Raw genomic sequence first — 23756 nt, forward strand, 5'->3', positions numbered from 1 at the left:
GTATCAGAAAAAAACCAACTAGGAAGCGAAAAAGGATTCGGGGAACTGGGTTGGTGTTGGAATGTGCCACGCGCGATACGAAGGGAGGCGAGTCCCCGGTGTGAATGGCATCGCAGGTCTGAAGTCACTTACCGGACCTCAGACTGGGCGGGACCTGGGCGCAGACGACACACAGGACCGGGCGCGGCGCAGGAGGCGGCAGGGGCCGGGCGCCGGGCCGGGCGCGGGCGGCGGCGGCGGCCGGCGCGTCCCCTGCGGGCCCGTGTGGTGCGGCCCGGGGCGGGGCGGCGCGGCGGGCGGGGAGGCGGGCGGAGCGGGGAGGCGGCGCAGTCTGCGCGATGGCGTTCCCGGGGCACCCAGGCGCCGGCGGCGGCTACTACTCGGGCGGGGTAAGTGCTGCCCGCGCGGGCTCGCGGCCGCGGCCCGGGCGCGCCCCTTGGCCGCCGGGGGCGCCGAGGGGTGACCTGTGGCGACTCGGCGGGGGCGGCTCCCCGGCGCCCCTGCCCTGCCGGCCGCGTAGCCCCGGGCCCCTGCTGTCCGGCCTCCGTGCCTGGCGCCTTCCTTCCCTCTGTCCCTGCTTCTCCCCGGCTACCAGTTTTTGTCCTCCAAAGCCCACCCTGTGACTCCCGCTTCCGCGGCGTGAAATCGTGCAAACTGGGTGTTGCCTTCCTCCCCCTCCCTCTCCACCTTCCCTGAGAGAAACAGCCGTTTTAGTCTAGAATGGTCCAGAGACCGACCTCTCCTTCTGTAAAAGAAAGTGAGAAAAAAGGAAAGTCAGGGAAAGTCCGCTAGAGTCAAAGTCCTCGGGGAGGAAGGCCGCCTCCCCGGCGTCAGGGATGCGCATCATGGTGGGAACTGTTTTAAAAATACCGTACATGCTAGAAAAATAAAAGGAAAACAGTTCTGATCCCTGATCGTCAGTGGCTTGCCCAGGTTGCGTTTATCTCAGTAACCTGCAGGATGATGGGGATTTTAAAAGTTGCTTCGCTTCCACAGATGTCACTGTCCAGACAACTCACTTTGATCCTAGCCGCCAGTTTTTGCATTAAAACGAGGTGAAAATAGGGCGGAAAGGGGGAGGTGTGATTGTAGGTAGAATGTTCCCGATGGTGCGGAGGCAGATGACCAGAAGGGCGGGCAGTTGCCTGGCTTTGCATGAGGCATTCAATGGGGAAAGAATAAAACTTGGTCAGTGGAATGATGCTATTTGTGTTTCCTGTCTTACAGTATGGGGGAGCTCCCGGAGGGCCTACGTTTCCCGGACAAACTCAGGATCCGCTGTACGGTTACTTTGCGGCTGTAGCTGGACAGGTTAGTTTTTTCCTCTAATATTAAAGAATCGCCAGATTCTACACTTGCATTAGCCTTTCTTATAGTGGCACAGAAAAAAAAAGGCCTTTCCTCTGGAGAAGAATTTCTTCTGCATAAGAGAAAAGAAAGAAGTCCGTAGTCGGTTTCATATAAGCAAATATTCAGAAGAAATTAGGACAAAAGTGTTCATGTTCAATTCAGAACTAAACTTGTGATTGAATCAGGGTCAAGTTGAACAGAATAGGCTAGTGTAAATAGCTTTGACGAGCTGTCAGAAAGATGTCTTTAGAACTGTGAATGGTCAGGGTCCATGGTGGTTTCCAGAGAAGAAATTCCAGATCTACTGAACATAAAGCCCCTTTTGTACAACTTAAAAGCATGTATTACTAGTAAGTCTACAGCCAGTGCCTAATGGACATTTTCTGTGGGTTGAATTTAATTGTTAAATCAATTATCCCCTTGGGAAATAGGTATTTAAGGTTAAAAAAAAAAATCCACTGGCTTCAAAATAAGAAGTTTACTACTCTCTTCTTACTATGAGGAAGTTAATCTTGTGGACAGTCTAGATTCTCTTTGATGCTGATGCTGTTCCTAGGTCCCTTCCGTGACCTTATCAAGTGTTGTGCTCTGCTGACCCAGAGAATTGAGGTCAGCACCCCATGACCTTGCACTTCTGTTCATTCTGAGTCCTGTGGCAGGTAGTGCTGCATCCTGAGGGAGGACCCTCACCCAGCTCCTAGTCACTGTGCCTGGTAAATGTACTGCTGGTCCATTCCAGACATGTCCAGGGGGAGGTTGACACTTAGGAATTCAACTTAGCTTTATTCTGATCCAAAGCTGGAAATAACACAGTCTTAATGTGAAAATGCCATGGAATACTACAAGATAAAAACCTAGGACCACCTTTTAGAATGGCAGTGGAAGAAATACAGGTTGAGAAACTGAATGGAAAATTGAGTCTAAAACCGAAAGCTTCCTTTGAAGTATCTGCTTAATCTGTTAGTGATCTGTATCTTGAAACCACAAGACATGGCAAAGCTCAGGACTCCGTATTCTTAGATGCCTGTGCCTGCAGGCATGTAAGTGACCCCGCCTGCTTAGCTTTCAGCAGCCCTGGCCAGCAGCAGCATGTCCATCATCTTTCAGATTATTTAGAATTTACAGCACCCATGGACTTGAGGAATTAGGTATTTTATTTTAAAATTCCTAAAAATAACATACATCTAGTTCTGACCTAGGTCAGCCAGTGAATAGACACTGGGGACCTGGGTCTTCCAGATGTAATTGTGACAGAATCATCACGTCGTAAGTAAAGGTGATCACAGAGGCCTCCTTCCGTGGGAACTGAACTTTTCATTTACTGATGGCACTGGTGTACCCTGCTCTCCACAGCCCCCAACAAAAAGAGCTAGAGAGAGCAATGAGACTTTTAAGCAACTACATAAGTAATTTTATTTTAGAATGCTTAATTTAGGCAGTTTCCTAGCTCAGACTGAGAGTAGTTCAAGACAGAAATTAGTGTTATTTATACATTTTAAAATATTATATATAAATGAAAGAAACTGAATTCACCTCACAGTTTTATTATAAAAGGAACCTTATACTTGAGAACATTTATACTCAATTGTAACAATTATAACTCAGGAATTTAGAGGAAATGATGAAAAGATGTTTGTAATACTAAAGTATAGGTTTAAGCAGCATTCAGACTTTAATTCTTGTGTAATAATCATTTAAAATAAAGTTGAAATTGAATGCCCACTTTATGTATTTAGAAATGTATTTTTTGTGTATGGCCCTAATTACCCATTTGTGGAAAACTTCTTAACAATTTGTCTTTTTTCTGTAATTGTTTTTGGCAGTAGAGTGAGGAAAAAGAATGCCTACCTTTGGGAGGCATTCCTTTGGGAAAAAAAAAGTGTCACGCATAAACAAAGAACTAGAAAGTACAAATCACTGTTGTGATTCCTTTTCCTGTTTTTTTTCCCCCAAAAGGATGGGCAAATAGATGCTGATGAATTGCAGAGATGCCTGACACAGTCGGGCATCGCTGGAGGATACAAACGTAAGTTAACAGCCCCGAAGTATCTCTAGAAGTACTCTAGTATTTCATATTGTAGTTGTTACTTGTAATTATGACAGCTTCAAGGAACCTGAGCTTTTCTGATCCAAAAAACTCATAATTTCAAAAGCTGAATTCGGTTGGTTCTTTTGTATTTCAAAATGTTCATCTGAGAACAGTTCTTACGAAATCATTCCACGCTACCCACCAGTCTAGTGGGTTTCTTGGATTTGGGTTCTTTGTGTCTGGAACCATTGAAACCAATGAGACAGTCTGTGTGGCCTCCTTCACAGAAGACAAGGTAAGGTGCCGTAATGAAATCTGCCGGCTCGGGTGTCATCAGTGCTTGGAACTAACATTTACTGCTGACTGCCAAGAGCTTATTCTGTCTCAAGTCTGGTGGCACTTAGGGCTTTGAGTGGCTAGTCCTGTGCACCTGGTCCCGGAGTGGCCTGTCCTTCATGCCGAGTTCTGAGTAGTTGGCCTTCTCCCCTCTCCCCACAAGTGGCCCTCGTCCTCAACAAATCAGTTTTGCACTGATCTCAGAGCCCCTGACTGAAGCTCACTTTGACATCCCCCAGGTCTTTCCTCTTTCTTTTCCTCTTTCCACATCAAGCTAAGTGGGATGTGCCCTTCCTGGTTTCTAAACTCTAAACCCTAAACCCCCAGTGTTTCATAGCCTGCGCCCATGCTGACACCGACTTCCCACCTTTGAGCTCTCTGCACCAGCTGCACAGAGGAAACTGCTGCCCGGATGCTGCATCCTGACCAGGGCCTTCTCATCGTCCCACACTCATGCCACATGCTTCTCTTCAAATCACCTTTTGACCCTGCCAAGTATCCAGGATATAGAATTGTGTCTTGGTGGATGTGTGTTACCCACCAGCTTCTTTGCTGGTTGTTAATTGAGACAGAACATCAGATCGAAGCCTCAGCTTCCTGGTAAGCTGTGAATTAAGACACTCAAACTATAAGTCACATCTGAGGACCTGTAGTGGCCGTTTTTGACTGTTTGACCTGGCATATTTACTAGGTAGCTCTCTTTTTAAACTATTTGCATATCTATTTTTATCATCCTTTGTTTTATGACTTCAGTAGCCTACGAATATTTCCTAGTTAGGGGAATTAATACAAAAGAGGAACCTTTTGCATTTCTGTCATTTACTCTGGCCCTGAACAAAAGAAACTCTTTTCTAGATTAGGGAATTTTTTTTTTTTTTTTTTTTTTTTTTTTTTTTTTTTACTATTGTAGGCAGTACATTTGTTAGTTGTCAAACTCAAGCAGTTGGGGCTGGTCAACAAAGAAGGTCTAATAGCAGGGTTTACAAAAGTGAGCTGTGTCACAACACAGATGGGTTTTCTACATCCTTTCAGCAGAAGAGGTGGGGCAGGTTTCAAAATCTGACTAACAAAGAGGGTTATATATCTTTGGAGAGCAGTGCTTTTAAAAATTTCATTTGAGAGTGCCACATTTAGTGATGGCCTTAGATCTCAGCGTTAGAGAAAAGACCTTTCCTGAGTCATCCGAAGCATGTGATTGAAGTCATTTGCTTACTGTCATCTGGTTGTGGAGGTGGTGATGAACCACAAAACTATCCTGTTTGTGAGGTGTCAGAGTGAGCTTTGTAATGCACAAGTTATGCAGCTGTTGGTCTTTTAAACTCAGCTTTCAAGCCCAAAAGCACAGATGGGGATTGGGGGTGGCAGGGGAGATAGAGAAACCTAAGTGTTGGGTTTGTTTTTTTGGTTTTTTGGGGGGTTTTTTTGTTTTTTTTTTAACTTTTTATTTTATTTTATTTTATTTTATTTTATTTATTTTTTTGAGTGAGTGAGTGGTTGTTCCTCTGGAGTTAGGTTGAAGAGAATTGGAGGTAGGGTCTGTTACACTGTGGATTTCTACTAGAAGAGAAGATGTTTGAGGCATTTTAGCAGAATGAACAGGAGAAAGGAGATAGAAAGGATAAAATTATAACAAAGATTCTTTTGAAATTATTTGAAGTAGAAGTAGCATTAATAAAAGCTATTTCTGGGGGAAGAGGGGGAATACTGAAAATTGAGCACAAGTTTTCCTCACCCAAACTTATTCAGTGTCAGCTTTCGGAACTCATTGGAACTGCCTGGAATAGTGAATTTTCTGTTTTGCTCACTGCCCATCTCATTCCCTCCCTTTTAAGTCCTCTCACAAAAGATGACCAGATTTCTGTTCTTCCTGACACACGGCTCTAACCTGTCACTCTCCTCCTCTAAATATCTTCAGTAGCTCCAAGGTGCCTATGGAGATAAGACAAAAGCTGGGCAGCTTACCAGGAATCCCATGTCCTCAGTACTGCAGCCCCATCCAAGGGTACCTTCTCCCACTCTGTCTGTCTGGACTTCACTGCTTCTCTCTTTGCTTATTCAGCTCCCTGGCTCTATGTGGCTGTCACCAGATGTCCCACGTCTTTCCTATCATTCAAAACTTGGCTTAAATGCTATTTCTCCTATGAAGTCTTTTTTCCCAGGCAGGAGCCTCTTACTCCTCAACATCTCATGGTAGTTTTTGGTGCCTCCACAGTGGCTGTGCCTTGAAGAGAGTTGTATGTGCACATGACTTATCTTTAACTTAGACTGTCAGCTGGGGCAGGGTGCAACCGCACATTTGTACTTCCGATGTCCCTGGTAGACTGAGCCCTGCACAGAATAAGTACTTCATAGGCATTTGATGAGTTAATGAGTATGGAAGATCTCCTAAAATGGAAAAATCATATACCCTTATTGCTATTTTGACTTAAGGTTGGTATTTACGTAGGGGATCAGTTTTAAGTTTCAGAAAAAATCCAAAGATTCCATTTTTAAAAGCATATCCTCCTTGGATTCTTTGAGAGGGGTATACGGCTTCTTCCACGGGGGTGAGAATTCAGTCTCATCCGTTCCTTCATTTGTCCAACCGATGCATTTTTAGTGGACACCCACCACGTGCTAGGTGCTGGGTGTGTGGCCACAAATGGTGCCTGTGGAACAGTGTGAAAAGCACTGGGGTACAGGAAGGACCGAGGCTGTGGGGTCACCTCAGAGGAGCACGTAACCCAGAAAGAGGTCAGGAAAATTTCTCTTGCAGGATTGATAACTAAACTGAGGAGTAATGAATGCTGAGCAGACATGAGGCAGGACCAAGGAGTCTTTTCCAGACAAATAGAACAGCAGGTACAGCAGACCCAGAGATGAGCATGGGCGAGGGTCAGTCAAGGAACTGAGAGAAACTGACCATGAGGATAGCACATGGGGTTGAATGAAGAATCAGAAACTAGCTGGATGGAGAAAATAGGAGCAGGACCTTATATGCCAATGAAGGTGTTTGGACTCCATCCTGAGGGCAGCGGAGCACCTCCCCTGGGGCTTACATAACGAGGGCCCACATTTCCCTGGCTAGAGGATAACCTTAGGGCACACGGGTGTGGGGGACGTGGGAGTCAGGGACACCAGTGAGGTGGCCCTTGGAGTAGAACAGATGAGAGAAATGCCCACTAAACCAAGGATGTGACAGTGGACAGGCATTGGAGGGCTCCTAAAGCTGTTTAGAAGGTGGTCAAGAGTGACGGGAGGAGGAATTACGGACCTTCCCAGGTTTCTGGCTTGGGTGACTGAGCACCATTCAGAGACATGGGAGAAAGGGAAGCTGGCTGCTTCCTGGACCGCAAAAGCCTTGATCTTCAGCCCAACACAATGGGCTCTGTCCCGTGGTCATCAGGCCCTGGAGAGCTGTAATTCCTACATGGCAGCAGCAAGCGGAAGGCTTGCAAAAACCAGATTGCTGGGCCCTGCCCTAGCGTTGCTCATTCAATTCTGGGGCGAGACCTGAGAATCTGCATCTCTGACCAGTTTCCAGGCAGTGCTGGTCCAGGTTGAACCAGCTGCTTTAATGTGAATATATACCACCTGGGGGTCTTGTTAAAATGCAGATTCTGATTTTGTTGATATAGGGGAAGGCCTGAGATGCTGCAATTATAAACGCTCCCAGGTGATATTAACACAGCTAGTCCAGGAATCACACTTTGAGTGAAACAGTGGTCTCAACCTTGACTGCTCGCTAGAATCATCTGAGAAGCTTTCAGAACAGGCTAATGCCTGAAACCCACACTCAGATTCTGATTTAATTGTTCTGCGGTGATGGTGACTATACTTAACAATAGTGTACTGTATATTTAAACTGCTGAGATTAAATCTTAAAACTTCTCACCACGCAGAAGATAACTATGTGAGGTGATGGGTTGTTAATTAGCCTTATTGTGGTAGTCATTCTGCAATCTATACGTAGATCAAATCATTACATTGTACACCTTAAACTTACACAATGTTATATGTCAATTGTATCTCAATAAAGCTGGAAAATAATAATTGTTTTGTGGTACAGCCCAGGTCTCAGGATCTTTCAAAGCTTCTGGCTGATTCTGATAAGGACCCAGGGTTGAGAACCGCTGGTCTAGACTAGAGAGACTTCTTACGTCCAGCAACTTAAAACTCAGTGAAGAATCAACCAGCTCTTTCTCAAAAGTGTAGAAAATTGTGTGTGGCCTCCTCTCACTTCAGAGAATTGTATCTGAGGATCAGGTGGAGATTGCAGGACCAAAACAGAAATAGTCCCAATCTTTTATCTCAAGGTTCCAGGAGATGCCAACCACAGGAATCTATTCAAAGTGGAAAAACCTATAGTTTGTAGTGTTTGGCGACATCACAGTAATAAGAGTTAGCTTAGTTGTGTTTTAAATTCACTTTGGTTAAAGATAAAAGTGAAGCTAGTAACAGCTGTGAAAAATGTTAATTCTGTGTGCATCTTAACAAACTTGTAGAATTTAGTCGAGCTTTTCCATGATCCTTGATACTTCTTCCTTCTAGTTTTACAGCTTTTTTGGACCTAGTAACACTTCCTCGAAGTCACGGATTCCCATTAACACAATGTAAAATGCAAGGAATTCTTTATTTTTAACATGCTAATGCTTCGGTAGATTACACTAGGCCTTTAACCGATAAGTGGAGTCTAGTTTGGTTGTCTGAGTGAGGTTTGGAAACACCCTCAGGGCGCCCTCAAACTGTAAGTGAACTAAAGAGGCTTCTGAACAGTGCCCATCCCTGAAAAAGTCACTGGGTCTCATCCAGAGTGCTCTCATTTAATGCACAATTCTAGCAAGTGTATTTATCTTAATTGCATATGAAGACAGATGTTAGGCTATTTGAGGTAGAAGGTGAGCATTCAGTGTCTGATATTAAAAGAGAAAGAAAGAACAAATGATCAGACACAGAAATTAGCAAAAGCAGCTACAGTCAATTGTGCGTAGGAACAAAGCAATCCTACCTTCCTGTTCACCTCGGTGGGTCTAATACATTGTGGTTCATTATGGTGAAATGAACTCACTCTATTACAGTCTCAAAAGCAAGAAAGTTATATAGTACTTTTTAGACACTATATTATAGAGAAGTTTAAGCCGATCCAAAAATAGGGATAATTATGCAGTCAGCTCCTGTGTACCCATCACTCAGCTTCAGCAGTTGTCAGTGTGCTGCCATTCTTGTTTTATCTATAATCCTGCCCATTTTTTTAAAGCAATTTTCAGATCTCTTAACATTCATTTCATCTACAAATAACTTCAGTGTGTACCTTTCTAAAAGATAAGGACACCTTTTCCCCCAACTTCAAAACCATAAGTCACACCTAAAAATATTAACAGTACTATGCAATACTTTTTAAAAAGATCTCTACATTACTACATATATAAACAACAAGGACCTACTACATAGCACAGTGAACTATATTCAGTGTCTTGGAATGAGTCATAATGGACAAGTAACTGAAAAAATATATATGTATGTATAACTGAGTCACTTTGCTGTACATCTGAAACTAACACTAAATCAAGTACACTTCAATTAAAAAATAAGCATAAAAAGATTTCTATTAAAGTTGTTAAAGTCAAATTTGGATTCTAGAAGGAATCCTCTATCTGGAAAATAATCTACTTCAAAACTCCATAAATTTTAGTTTCACATAAATTGAGCAGCATATAAAAATAAAAGTGCATAAATAATCACATTCCTAAGTGATTTGAATGTATCCAATGTAATGTGAATTTTTGAAGTGGTATTAATATGTATGTACTTTTCTTGATTTAACAGCTTTTAACCTGGAGACTTGCCGGCTTATGGTTTCAATGCTGGATGTATCCTTCACCTTGGTTGCTGTCTATAGTGTTTTTTCTGGACACACAAAAAAATTATTTCTGAAGGAATTCATCTAAGGATTAATCCCCAGTAAACACAAAGTGACAAATGACTACAAAAACATTTTCTGAACTCATTAGCCTTTAAGATGTCATTTGGTATGAAAAAAGGAAGGAAGCTTAGTAAATAGAATGTTGGTTGTTCAAGAATTAGAGGAAGCATCAAAGGTGAACAAGTATAGAAACCAGAGCAGTCAGGAGGGCTTTTTTTTTTTTTTTTTTTTTTTTTGCTGTAACATTGATTGCCCTGTGTGATTCACATCTGACCTTCAAGCAATGGGATTTTTCACATCGCAGTTGTTAGACTCAGTTTAGCGAGTGCTGACCCTTCAGTGCCTCCCAACCTTACTTTCAAAAGTGGAAACAGCAGGTCTGGGAGGGCTTACCAAGGGAGGGCAAGGACTAAAGAGGGGTGAGCAGCAGAGCCTGGGCCACCCAGAAAGTGCAGCCCAGTTCTGTCACAAGCCTGCTTGTTATGTGTGGCTCACAATGGCCACGTTATTTCCTCGTAATCACATCACATAGATTATCTTTTTCCCACAGTGAAAATATGTACTCTGAGCTTTTTCTCCACAGGCCCCTTTTTATTATATCATGAGAATATCTTTTTGTTCTAGCCTTCCTAAAAGAATGTGTAACACTCTTAACCTTCTCAGCAGAAAGAACTGTTAAATTCTCTTACCCTTGATCTTTGATTTAATCGTTAGAAAATATTGCAAAATGGAGATGTTCTAATCCTTGATGACAGTTCAGAGAGATATGTCAGGCACAATGGGCTTCAATGAATTTAAAGAACTCTGGGCTGTCCTGAATGGCTGGAGACAACACTTCATCAGTTTTGACAGCGATCGCAGTGGAACAGTGGATCCCCAAGAACTGCAGAAGGCCCTGACAGCCATGGGTGGGTGTGACTGACTCCATCTCTCTGTTCATCTCTCTGTTCCTTGGTAGAAGCTTTTTTTTTTTTTTTAATTTCTAAAACTAAAGGCTACGTGGAGGCAGTCTCTATTTTCTAGAAGTAGCACATATTCATAATTTAAATGAGCCCTCTCAGTCTTAAGACATTGTGTTTTAATGGTTTTTTTGTAATCCTTGAACTTTCTTTTTCCTTCCTGGATGATCTTTCTTCCTTTCAGGATTTAGGCTGAGTCCCCAGGCTGTGAATTCAATTGCAAAACGATACAGCACCAATGGAAAGATCACCTTCGATGACTACATCGCCTGCTGTGTCAAGCTTCGAGCTCTGACAGGTGTGCCCTTTGAGACTGCTGTTAAGCACATCTAGCAGAATAATTCTGTTTTCCCAGAGATTTTTTTTTTCAGTTTACTAAGTCATCTGCCATTAAAATAATCGTAACTAAATTTTCCTAAAATGTCCCCAAACATAACAAGCTGATTGGTGCACTTTTGATCAGAGTATGAGCAGTATTCTGTGATTTCTCCTTAGAATATGAAGTAGCTGAAAAGCGTGAAATTACCCATTGATGGCTCTCTTTTTCTAATTCCTCCTGTTGGAAAATAATTTAACATGGTCGTGCCTGTTTCAAATGTCCTTCCTAAACAAGCCTCTGTCAATAATCTCCACTTTTCTCTTCCCTCTATGCTTTTCCCTTCTTCTGTATGTTTTTTCTTGTTCCATTTCTCTCTTTAGCTTCTTACCCTTTTTCAGAGCTAGTTTTATCTTGTTTTTGTATCCTAACACAAATTTAAGGGCAGATTTCTTTATTAAAGTAAATCCTTTTCATTCAGTAAGACAGAGCTCAAACAAATGGAATATTTGATCACAGCCATTTGTCATATTAAGAACACCATCCATCCATTTCCTGATTATATAGTATCTATGTTGTTAAGAAGTCTGAAATTCTCTGCTTTTGCAATTAAGAATGGCCTCAGAAGTCATGCAGCTTTTACTTACTTGAGGTTAAGGTAATTTTCTTCCAGCTCTACGTTGAGAAAGACAGTTGGCCAACTTTTGGGTGTTGTGTAACTTGGTACGTATTAAATCTGTTCACATTAGTACAGTTGGCTTCTTGCTTTGGCCTTTTATTTACGTTGGCTGGTTGTACAATTTAAATGTTACTGCATTTTGAAACCAGTGCCAACATAATTAACCATTATGATTTCAGATAAGATGTTTAAAAACTTATAACTTTTACTGTGGTGTTTTACAGACAGCTTTCGAAGACGGGATACTGCTCAGCAAGGTGTTGTGAATTTCCCGTATGATGACGTAAGTCTCAGTCAATTCAGACCTCAGTAGACAAGAAAGAGGTACAGCAAATGGGCATCCCTTTGAAGCTGGCTATTTAGAATATCTTAGGATGCTGGAACAATCAAGGATTAAATGATCAGAAGGAGTTACTATTCAGAATTAATTAATTTCATTTATTATTTGTCTTATCCATAGACCACTGTTTGTTGCATTGAAAAACCTGGGTCAAAGCCCAGCTTATCCCATTTACTAGTTAAGTGTCCCTCTAGGTCACTTAGACAGGGCTCTTTATTGCTCAGGAACTGTTTTAGGAAAGAGGAAGTAGTAGTAATGCCGTCTTCACTGGGCTGTTGTGAGATTTCAATCAGAAATGTCCTTGGAAAACATCACGCAGATGTTGTATCTGCTTTTGCCTTCTTTAAACAGATCGTCTCCGTCCTTGAGAAATCACTTGGGTGGTTCAAGCTGTACTTGCCATACCCGTGTTCTTCATTGAGGACAAACAGCACAAACTTAAGTCATAATTCGAAACAATTTTTTATTAAACAGCCACACTGAATGAGGTAGGGTGAGGCCACGTAACCAGGGTGAACATAAACACCAGCCGTCTTCGATGGCCTTGGTTGGTTAGACATAGCAAAGCTAGGGAGATGTTGTTTCTCCCGTTTTTGCTCAGACATTGATAAAAGAAACCACCTTTAGAATGGAAATCACTGTGATACCTGAACATTCTAAAAGTTTTCTCCATTACAAAGTCCAAAGTTGCACATATTATCGGCCCGCAGCTGCCCTACTTGTGAGTACACTTTACAAAGGCTCACATGTACCTGTGAGTAGCTCTTCTTCTTAAAGGTGCGTACACTTCAGTGTGTGTTAACTTCTCAGGGGCGACAGCCCTGTCTCCGTTTCCACAGATGGAGGGGCAGCCTGTGGAGTTGACGGTGCCCAGGCTCTGGCCTCAGACAGGGCCACTTAAGGGATGTCTGAACATCCTGACCTGAGTTCTTTCCCTGAAGAGGGGGATAATCAGCTCGGCCTTGCAGGAATGCTGGAAGGATTAGCAGTGCCCAGGGTCTCCCTGGTGTTGGAAGAGTGAAAAGGAAAGCTGAGAGAAAAAGCAGAGTCTGTGCGTGTGTGTTTGGTGATAGAGCAAACATTTCACAGCAAACACTGACGCTTCTACGCTCGGATTTCTGAATTTCAGGGGAAGGGTCAGGTATTCTGTTTCTGATCATCCATACGCTGGCATGCTAGGATTTATTTTAGTCAAGTGGATTTGAAGGGAATAAACTGTTGAGAGGCGCCCTGATAGAGAGGTGGGTAAGACTGTCAGTTCAGAGATTCCCATGGGATAGAACACTTAAGAAACTGCACTGCTGTTTGTATTTGGGAGTAGGTGCCTTTGACGGTGACCATGTCTAGAGTCCAAGATATTATCTGGAGTGTAAATAATTCTTTATCCATTGGAGTAAGATCGGCTTCCTGCTAGACACTTTTGACATGGGGAACCAATTGGATTTTTTGTTAGATTGCTTCCTTCAAAAAAATGAACCTTTCCACCCATCATTTCCTCTTACTTTTAGAATCTTTTTAAATCCACACTTCAAATTGGAATACCAAAATGTAAGCTGCCTAAAAATAAGCTAAGTTTTCAGTGTTGTGAGGTCTGCAGTCTAACGCTGATGTTTCTTTCAGTTCATTCAGTGCGTCATGAGCGTTTAAATCATGAGGAAGCTGCATGAACAGAATTGACATTCCAACTGGAGTTCTCCTTTGCTCTTTGCCTTCAGTGATGTGTGCAAACTAACACAGCCAGTTTCCCTTAACAGCTGTTGTAAAGGCTTATTACTTTATGTACCACTGAAGTTTCTAGTTTTGATAATAAATTCTTTGGAATGTTATTAATATAAGATCTGGCCTGTTGCACTGTGTAGAACTTTCCTGAGCTCTTGTCCATCATGCCTTACTTTCTTGCTAAGCCTTCTTTTATGTAGATTTAAGTGTGCAAATTGTTTAAGGCACATTATGTATTTTTCATTGTAAGATACTAAAACCTCTTCTTCAGACTACAGCTGTTGTCTTTCCTCTTTTAGAAGGGCTTTTTTACTAGTCTTGAAAGCTTTAGGTGTGGTGTATTCTTATCATGTAAATGGTTTAGACTACCACTTGGATGCAAAAAAAGAAAAAACAAAAACCCTGGTAATCCATTCTCCTCAGTGGAAACTTAGCACAGGATTTAAGGCTTACAAGTATTTTGATGGCTGTATGAATGGACATGTTTAAAAATCTTGAGTGGCAAATACTCTCTGTCAGCAAATTCCTCTTTGTCATCATCCATGTAGACCTTTGTTAACAATACTTAAAAATCTGGTACATTGTGAGCTTAACTATGTAAAAAAGAAAATTAATAGGAAAAGACTAAAGGAAATATATGAAAATACTAACTATGGTTATTTTTGACTAGTGGGATTCTAGGTGACTAATTCTCTTTATGCCTTTCAGTATCTTCTGAGTTTTCTGTAATGTGTGTGCTTTCCTTTTAAGATCAGAAGATGCTAATTTTTAAAATAGTGTTACATCCACTTTGATATGCCATATGTTCACACTTACATTAAAAAATATATACAGTAAAAGGACTGGAAAGAGTATACATGTATGTTGATGTGGCTTCCAGTGGAGGTCAGGATCATAAGTTCATTTTCCTTTTTCCTACTGCTCTTCCAAATATGCTCTGATAAGCAAGTATTACATTTATAGTGGAAGACTTTTTTTTTCTTTCCATTTTTAAGCCACGTGCTTTTAAGTAAGATCTGTATTCTAATGCTGGCTATGCCTCTTTCTAAATATGTGGATCGATTATTTTAGATAATCTCAGAGCCTCAGTTTCCCCATCCTTGAAAAGGAGGTAATATTTACCCCATAGGGTGGTTCTGAATGAGAAAGTGTGTTGGTACAATAAGCACCAGTAATCTTTCTGTTTCTTAAATTTAAAGCTAACCTGGTTTGCTCTTTTCAGCAAGAGAGCCTAACAGATAAAACAATGAAACCAGGAGGACACCTGTCTTATGTTAGGGCACAGTGGGAGAGTTATCAGATGATCATTAGTTGTCAAAGAATGAAAAATAAAACATTTTCTAAGCATCTTTAGCCTCATTTCACTAATTATTTTTTCAAATATTGCTAAATATATACATTCATTGATACATTCATCAACCCTAACTTATAATTACATATTTCTGTCATCTTACAATGTGAGGCAGCCTGCTGTATATTAATTACATGGTCAGTCTAGGTTTTAGTCCCTATATATTGTCTGTGAGGCCATAAAGCTTCGCGTGAGCGTGAGCTGTCCAAAAAAGAACCAAAGGGGGCTCAGAGGACCAGAAGGCAGGGAACTCACCTTCAGAGTCCCAACACCTGCTGTTTGCTTCAAACTCACCAGGATCCTCCGAGGAAATCATAGCTTAGGGAAATGGTCATTTCCTGGGTGACTAATGTGGTAAGGCAGAAGGTCCTTGCTGACCAAAGGTCGTGCGTCGTATTTGAACCATCCTACCGCTTTAGTCCCAAGGTGTGTTGCATCAGTCATGGTTCAGAACTTGCTTTGCTAAAGAATCACAAAACCTTGTCTCTGGAAATGCTCAGTTCAGTTTGAATTACTGACGTTCGTAGCAAGTCTCCTTATTTCCTCCACTTCTACTTTCACTGTTTCCTTCTGAAAGCACAGAACCTAGTCTTCAGTATGTCCTGAAGTTGGAGAGTCCTTCCCCTGACAGATCTGATGTATCCATCCTCTTTCACTACAGCCAGACTCTTTGTTACAAGTAGATCTCATGTTGCCTTATTTCTGTTTTATGTTGGGCTCTGTGTTTCCCTTATCATGTACTTTCAGTGCAGCCTCACCGCCTTCTTTGAAACTGTTTTTTGGTCTATTTTTTTAAGAGCATCTAGTTGGTGCATAGTAAAGCTGTAAGCTCAGACTTGGATACCTTGGAGAATTAAGTTCCCCAAATCATCCCAACTCAAGATTAATTTAATTTTGGAGACAAGTGCTTTATTCTTCCATTTCAAGAGATGCATGGTTTATAAAGTACTTATCACCCTTTTCGAGCACTTCCATGGGAATGTGGCTGCAGGAGGCCTGTGCTTCCCTGGGGACAAATGATGTAGTTTGGTGCCACAGCGGTCCTGTGTCGCCAATCACAGCTGTCAGTCCTCTTGAGCCAAAATGGAGTTTAGACCACTTCAGCGTCATGTTCTGGGGGAGCCGTCAGTCCCTAAGATGGCACATGAGCAAAAACTGCTGCTATCTCTGCTCTAGACTTTGCTTTTGCTCGGCTGAGTATATTACTGTTGGTGTTTATCTTATGGGCCTAAAACATTACAAATACAAAAAATGGAGCTCTTGTAATCACCATAATTTTTTTAATCTCATAGTAAGTATACAAACCCTTATTAGTTCAGTCCTTTTTCTCACATTAAACCAGTATTCTGACTACATATAACTACTCTGACTAGGAGCTAAAGGCCAGGAAACCAAGTGCCAGGGTCAAGGCTGGTGGGTGAAAGGGCTGCTCGCGAGACAAGGAAAAGGCCGGTGGAAGAATTGTTCAGGCTGTGAACTCATGGGCCTACACTGAGCCCACCCAGGACCCAGTGCTTTACAGGTGATTCAAGGGAGCCCGTTAAATAAGCACCATTGCTTGGGCTCTACGACTGAATGCAGGAAATCGATCCTTATTCGGGTGAGGGAGAAAGTGTTCATGAAACCAGGCAGATGGATACATGGAGAAGACTCAAGTCTGCCCCCCAGCAAATCGAGCATTCAGGCTTTCCAGAAGGATGTTGGGATCTCCCACCGCGCCAACGGTCCTTTCTAGGATGGCGTGAAACAGAAAAGAAAGCACTGCCCAGCAGTATCCCCACAAAGCTTTGCAAAGAAACAGCAAAAAACAGGATCAAAGGGAGCCATGCATCAAAATAACATAAATCTTTTATTGAAAGTCACTTTATTGATGTTACAATGAAGAGTAACATAGAAAACTGTGGTACCTTATTAGCTTCAGAAGTGAACACTAATAAAATTGTGCCCGAGATTTGAACCTTATGTTAACAGTGACCTTTAAAAACAGCAAGATTTTGTTGACCTACAGTATAAGAACAACGTTATAACTTGAACAGCCATGAAACAAATCACGCTTGCTCTGGAAAGCAGTTGCCATGTATATTTCAGTTGCTGTTTGCCAAAACCCAGTAATGTTTCAAATAACCCCAAGCGCGGAGTAGCAGAGAGACTATAGTATTAAAAAGAAGCCAACCTAAGTATATACACGTGATTCCCTGGTTACCGAAAGTGAAACCGTGCTGCTGTCAACACTTCCCCACCAAGTGGCTTCCGCTAGCTGTAGATAGGACATCACCCCTTGAAGATGAGGGACATGGAGTACACGAGCAAACATATAAACTGCTCTGTTTAGGTAAAACGCTCAGTTTCTAAAAGGAATTGTCTTTTTGTGATGTGTGGTTGGAGGGGCAAGTCTCTTCCAGCAAGTTAAAAAAGGAGTACATGCTTATTATTCTGAATAAACATTTGCTAAGCACTTTTGAAATTAGTGTTTTAAAAAAAAAGCCTTCCATACAAAACAAAGATGTTGGGTCATTTTTACATATTAAAAAGACTGGCTGCAGAATCACAGTTGGATTTTGTGCTGGATTAGAAAAGAAAAGTGGGGTTTCTCATCAGGCAGTGATACACATGTATAATTTAGGAAAAATTCTTGTGTTATTACTGAATAAATGTATTAATTCCTATGAGCACTTTCTGTTTGGTGTCATCTGGTATAACTTAGCACCTCTGTGTTTAAAGATTTTGGGGGCTGTTTGCAATTTTTTTAGAGCCTGACTATGAAAACACAAACCTACATCTGAAACTTCATAAAAAGAGAGGCTAAGCCCTAAAGTAAACGTAGATTAGTATTATATGCACATGTATTTTTTAACTTGAGAGGAAAATGCCCTTTTCTTCATGAACTCTTTAAAAGTTGTATTGACAAATTTGTGAACACATTATCTTCACGTCACTAGTCTCATTGTATGCCTTTTTGTAAAAAAACAAAAACAAAACACACTTGTTTCCTCATTTTGATTTCAAGGATACCTAAAAAACATGAAATGATGATGTCCTTAAACCAAAACCTTGTCAGCTTTGAAGCACCTCCAGGTACGATACAGGTTCTATGGACAATGCAACAGGGACTCACCAGGCAGGAGTGACTGGCCCATCGCACCTGGACAATGGAGTATTCATACAGCCAACACTCAGTAAAACTGCAAGGCACACAGGCCTGCCGTAGGCACTCAGCACCTCTCTCCCTACCACACCACCAGTGGCCAACTTGTGCTCTTGGCTTCTGAGCTCTTCGTGTGGCTCAGCTTTCTGCTCCCCTGCGAGGGCTGAATGCCCCATAACCTCCCAAGGCTCGCTGCTGCTCACCTCCTCTACATCCTGAAACACACCCTGAGAACCAGTCTCTCAGTGACTTCCCAAACTGCACAATCCACGCAAAGTGCCTCTAGCCCCTGATCCCCCACCTCAGTGGATCCCCACGTGCCAATTTAAGCAAAGAAGGGACTTACCTTCATGGCAGTCAAAGTTCCTAGTCAGGAGAAAAGAGCTGACCGCTACTGGAGGTGGAGCCACTTTGGAAGTAGCGAGGAAAGATCTCTCAAACCCACAGTGAGGATGCTTACTGTTTGTCAGGCTCTGGATACTGAAGACAAAAATACTGGGCAGGTTTTTGTTTTTCTACATCTAAACTGAACCGGAAGATACTCTATTTGGGGGACTCTGACAAAGCAATGAATAAAATATTAACAGAAGGATTATCTCCTGATTTCCAAGGTCCCGCTGCATCTTTCCTTGCTCCGCATTTGCAGGCCTGGTTGAAAAGTCCTCCTAGAATTAAAAACACCTGCCCACAAAGCATGTGCCAAAGGTTCCCAGCAGGTGTGGCTGCTCTGAACCCCACCCCCACCCCACGGGGCACCCTCTGAACCCTGCCCCGCGCCGCAGAGCCAAGTGGGCGGCATCTCAGCTGATTCTCATCAGAGCAGGCTGGGGGCTTGGCGATCCAGTACACAGGAGAGGCCGTTATGAAGCTAGCCTGTGCTGGAGGAAAAGTTGCTGCCTCTGAAATCAGAATAGTCTTATCCATTTGGAAAAGTTAAAAGCTGGAGCCACCAGTTGAGCCCTTTTCCATAGCAATATTTGCTTCATATTTATTTTAAGCTGACAGAATAAGAAATTCATTGAAGAAAAAAAAAGCATTTGAGTGTCAGTTTTAGAGGAAAATACAGACGTGAAAGGAAAAAGATAATTAGAAGCATAAAAAGTAGGTAATAGGCTTGCAGATGGGAGTCAGAGCGTTTCAGGTAAAATTCATGCCAATTTACTGACTGGTAGGATGGCATTTAAAACATGCTGCCCACAGGAGGCGTCCTATCAGGCTGGCGGGGAGCTGTCCTGCCTCCCTTCACGCCTTCATCACCTTTACTCCGTGCTGCACTGTTCTGCCCGTCCCATATACCTGGCAAGCTACTCAGTAAATTCCAATAAATTCCTTTTCCTTTAAGTTGAAGTAAAATAAAGTAAAATAAAATAGTCTTCTCTTTAGGTAGGGATTTATTATCATGTTTAGTAACACAAGGAAATATTTAAAGCACTAAATATAAATGTTAAAATAGAGCCATGACAACAGGAAATGAAGAACGGATGAGATTAGTAAATAAACTTGATTTTGAAACACTGGAAGTGATTAGAAATACCATATTTGCTCTGGCCCATACGTAACTATAAAAAGTAAAGAAGAAAATCTAAAAATGTAACAGGTAAAGGAGCCACAAGAGATCTAAGACAAAGGACTAGATTCAATTATGCAAATCTGCAAGAGGATCAACAGGAAAAAGAGAAATGTAAGAAATACAAGCCTTGTTTTAGAATTCAAACATAAACTGTCCTTCTGTGGAAGTGCGTGCAACACCTAGTTCTGCCTTTTCAGGAACTTCTTTTAGAAACCCTGTCAATCTTACGTTTAGGAATCTACGCTGGATTGACGTTATGTATTAACACAATTTAAAAGCCTTTTTAAAGCAAGGGTGAGAGAAACAGAGAAACTGTAGCCTCACTTAATAAAGCACCTATATATCAAACTGAAACATATGTTTGGCATTTTAACCTTGCATCTACTTTATTAGTCAACTTTTTTCTTTTTTTCTTTTTTTTTAAGGAGCAGCACTAGATTTCTTTAGAAACTACAGCAACCACAGCAAGTTGAAAGCCCTAATGATGCCTCACTGTTTAAACAGAGAAGTTTATTCCTTTCCACAGATGACATGTGGCCAGGGGATCGCTTTCTAGCTGTGAGACCCCAGGGGAGGATATCACTTCCCGTCTAAAGAAAGACTGGCCAGCCGCACAGAGACCAGTCAGTCTGACCCATCTGTTCCCTCGGGGCTCCCTGGTACCCACACCTCCTTTGTTGACACTCTTAGTGGAGAGATTGAAAAGTGTTTCCTTAAATCAGAGTTTACTGCACTGGAATGACCATGGGTAAATGGAACATCTCAGGTTGCAGAGCCGTCAATCTGAAGTCTTATCTACACACAAAACTTTAGAAAGAGAGGAAAAAGGCATACAATGGAACATAAAGGCCAAACAACTGCTTTTCTTTGCTTGGTATAATAGTCCTATAGTTGACTGGGGTGTATAAATATTTGTTGCATGATACAAACTGCTATGTGGCCTCAAAGTTCCTCTCCAAAATAAATATTCAAAAAAATAATAAAAATAATGCTGTGCTTGTGTTTAGCGCCATGAGTCCATTTTCTCTGCCTCAGTGGATGAAAAGCCATGAATATTTAGCTTTAATACATCTAAAAACACCAACCATAAGCACATGGATGGGTACTCCTCAAAACTATCTACAGAAATGATAAACTTGTCAAAGAATTCTGCAAATGGCTGTAAGAATGTTTAAGCATCCCTGTCGAGAGCAGATATCCAGAATAGAACATTAAAGCTACTATAAAATCATAATCTCTCTGCAAACAAAACACTTTTCGGTCAGTTCCCTGTGAAGGTTATTACTGAGGAAGCTGACTATAAGCTATGTACCTCTAGAGCCACCATGTCTCCCAAAAGGCACAGGTAATGAGTTTTCACTTGAAATAGTCATTTTCAAGTAAAAATAATTGAGAAGGTGAGGAAAGAGGGAGAAGGGGGAAGGGACCTGTTGACTGCATAGCTAATCATTTGTGGATTCTTTCAAATCAGGGATGTGTAACCATAACTAGGAAGCATATTTACACGAGGTACCTTACATTCAAATCTATAAACTCTATTATAGTCAAAATAAACCTTATAACATTAGCCTTTTATACACTCAATTCCAGAAAACGTTCAGTGCACATAAAAGTGATCTTGGGCAAAAGCCACTTTCTTTGCTACATCTTTAAATCTGTCTGCCCTCCTGTCCTCGGCTGAGCTCCGTGGCAACATCACCACCCACTGCTCACCCAGACTTTAGTCTCAGATGGATCATTTATTTTCGTCTTGACAATCACATCCCTTCCTGTCATGAAAAAATGCTGTCTATCATTTTGGTTGATTAAACTGTTTTTCAAATGTTTTCAGACTTTCAGAAGAGAGGTCCTTTAGAGAAGCCATAAACACACAGAGTATAGAACACCGCCTTCTAACTGAGCCATTCAGTGTAGGCCTCCAAGATCATTACACGTGGAGATGAATGGACTTTGTCCTTGGACACTACTGGGAGAGATCAAATTTATAGGACATTTCTAAAATTTTATCTGCATATTCTATTCCTCTCAAGACCAAGGAGAGAAAATGAGGAAATTCAGAGTTATTGGTCACAACAAAGAATTTGATTGATCCCATCAATTTCTGAGCTTACTAGTGTAGCCTCCCAAGAGAAGTTTTCTTTCAGAATGATAGAGCTGCACAATGACAGCCATCAAACTTTGGTTTTAAAGAAGGGGATTTAAAGTAGATTTCTTACTTTCCCATGGATTAAAAAAATACAGAGTTCAGAACATCAGATTCTTCCCCGTGCCAGCTGTTTGGGTGACTTCACCATGGCTGCGCACTCCTGGTTTTAGGTTTCTGTCAATCCTCGGTGGCCTGTTGCGGCTTCCCAGCCCAGCTGGTGGAACCTTCCACTACTTACTTACAAGTCAGCGCAGAATGACCTGTTGGGACTCATATCCCACCGCTGATAAAAAACCCTTAACAAACAGGGTAAAAGTTGTTTGTACTAAAACAAGTCATTCATGTCACAGATGAGGATGGCTAAAAAGTTTTGTAAAAGAACCAAAGTTTAGGCCACAAAGGGTTTGAGGATTGGCATGTCAGAGGCTACCAATGCTGCAGCAGCTGTGGTCTCCCATGTCTTTGGTGCACTTGCTTAATCCCAGCAGGACACGCTGCTGTGGGGCTCGCAGGCCCCCAGGGTGAGGCCAGCAGGTGTGCTCTGGAACCGAGAACTAATAGGTGCTGAGGCAGACACTGCAGCCCCCAGAAGGAAAGGGGACAGGCTGGAGGATTCCCAGGGAACAGCGGCGCACCTGGAGGCAGGACAGCAGCGGCACCCCCGGATTCCTGGCCCAGCAGGCTGCAAAGGCTCTAGGTTTTACTGGGCATTTTGTTCTCTTGTTCAATTAATTACTCAATAAAACTGCCTCTGGACTGCACACAGCTTAAAGGGATATCACATGTTTTGGACAAGTATCAATTATAGGGAGACACATATACAGCACTGACTACGATATTTACAACATCAGCTGCTTACAATCTTTAAAGACCATCTGGTGGATGATGGTGACGTGATGGTGACTGACTGTCGTTAGGCATTTGGCAAAATACATTTGTGTGTAACAGCTGCTTTTTTCTTTAATTTTAAAAATGTTTACATATGTACAATGGTCCTTGGATGCTGATAATAAATATGAAAAGTAAAAAATAAAATAAAATAAAAAATACATGTTTACAGTGAGCGCATAGGATATTGGCCTCTCAAGCTTTAAAGTCCTGCAGAGAAAAACCCTAGATGCCTTAGCCCTGCATGCTAGTTTCTATTATGAGATGTTGTTTCCTTAAATGTGGAAAACAATAAACAGAAGCTTCATGCATAGAGCATTACTGTCTACAATGAGGATGGGCTTCAGAATGGCAAGTTCTGAATCCACTACTGTCCCTTAGGAAACTTGCTACATTTGGGTCGTGTGAGTTAAGTTTAGTGATATTTCTACATGTAGCTGTCATGCGGATTATCCATGAACATACCAGTACCTTTACTGTTCCATGTTATAGTGTCACATTTCAGTGGTTCTCTTCATGGTTCAGTTAAATCCTAAGCCAATGACAAAAAGAAAGTGATATCCAGATGTGAGACTCGACTTCCTCCCCTCTGTGGCATTCAGCGATGTTTTCGAATTGTCTGAAGAGCAGATAGATTTGCAGTGATTCCGTGAGGCTGGGTTTCTATAAAAGTTGAAGTAAACAGTTTCGATGTATCACATGTAAACAGTTGATCTTAAATGGATGTCTCCCATAGCTGCATAACAGAGAAGAGCAAAATTTCACATTGTGAAAACAGGAAACAGGCATATTCTGAACAGCAAAGATGAAAAAGATTTGGTGAGTCCATCAATACTTAGGTGATGGTGGGTGCACACTCTTGCAAAGTCTTATAAATGGATAAAATAAACACTCTAATTTTTAGCTCTCTCCCCTAAACCCGAGTCTCAACCTTTTTAACAACTGCCACCTTTTAATACATAAAACCCTCACATTCTCATTTAATGTTACTTGTAATTTTGGTAAACTAAATGTTGTGTCTCAAAA

The 23756-nt window shown here is 41.8% G+C and overlaps 2 protein-coding genes across 13 annotated transcripts in view; one reads left to right on the forward strand and one right to left on the reverse strand.

Annotated features, from left to right (window-relative positions):
- Window positions 1–304: 304 nt before the first annotated feature.
- SRI (sorcin) lies at window positions 305–20365 on the forward strand. Of its 2 annotated transcripts, none has more exons than XM_064487606.1 (8): window positions 305–389; window positions 1228–1311; window positions 3307–3376; window positions 9521–9564; window positions 10378–10525; window positions 10761–10874; window positions 11796–11854; window positions 20122–20365. In XM_064487606.1, exons 1-8 carry the CDS (start codon window positions 339–341, stop codon window positions 20131–20133), a joined length of 582 nt encoding a protein of 193 aa, XP_064343676.1. In that variant the 5' UTR covers window positions 305–338; the 3' UTR covers window positions 20134–20365. The 2 variants fall into 2 exon arrangements, with proteins under 2 accessions (XP_064343676.1, XP_064343675.1); XM_064487605.1 differs by lacking the exon at window positions 20122–20365 and adding an exon at window positions 13532–13746.
- The window catches only part of ADAM22 (ADAM metallopeptidase domain 22), a 205940-nt gene continuing 198995 nt past the window's right edge, over window positions 16812–23756 (reverse strand). For all 11 annotated transcript variants that reach the window (XM_064487601.1, XM_064487593.1, XM_064487596.1 and 8 more), the window contains one exon: window positions 16812–23466. In XM_064487601.1, the coding sequence (XP_064343671.1) occupies window positions 23446–23466 (21 nt within the window). In that variant the 3' untranslated portion in view covers window positions 16812–23445. The remainder of the gene's footprint in view (window positions 23467–23756) is intronic.

This window comes from Camelus dromedarius, chromosome 7 (assembly GCF_036321535.1).
Source record: "Camelus dromedarius isolate mCamDro1 chromosome 7, mCamDro1.pat, whole genome shotgun sequence".
Classification (NCBI taxonomy): Eukaryota; Metazoa; Chordata; class Mammalia; order Artiodactyla; family Camelidae; genus Camelus; species Camelus dromedarius.

Excerpts from the sequence above, each read along its gene's own strand:
- SRI (XM_064487605.1), top strand. The coding sequence starts at position 339 with ATGGCGTTCCCGGGGCACCCAGGCGCCGGCGGCGGCTACTACTCGGGC. Across the intron at positions 390-1,227 it reads GCGGCTACTACTCGGGCGGG|TATGGGGGAGCTCCCGGAGG; the intron begins GTAAGTGCTGCC and ends CCTGTCTTACAG. Across the intron at positions 9,565-10,377 it reads TTATGGTTTCAATGCTGGAT|AGAGATATGTCAGGCACAAT; the intron begins GTATCCTTCACC and ends ATGACAGTTCAG.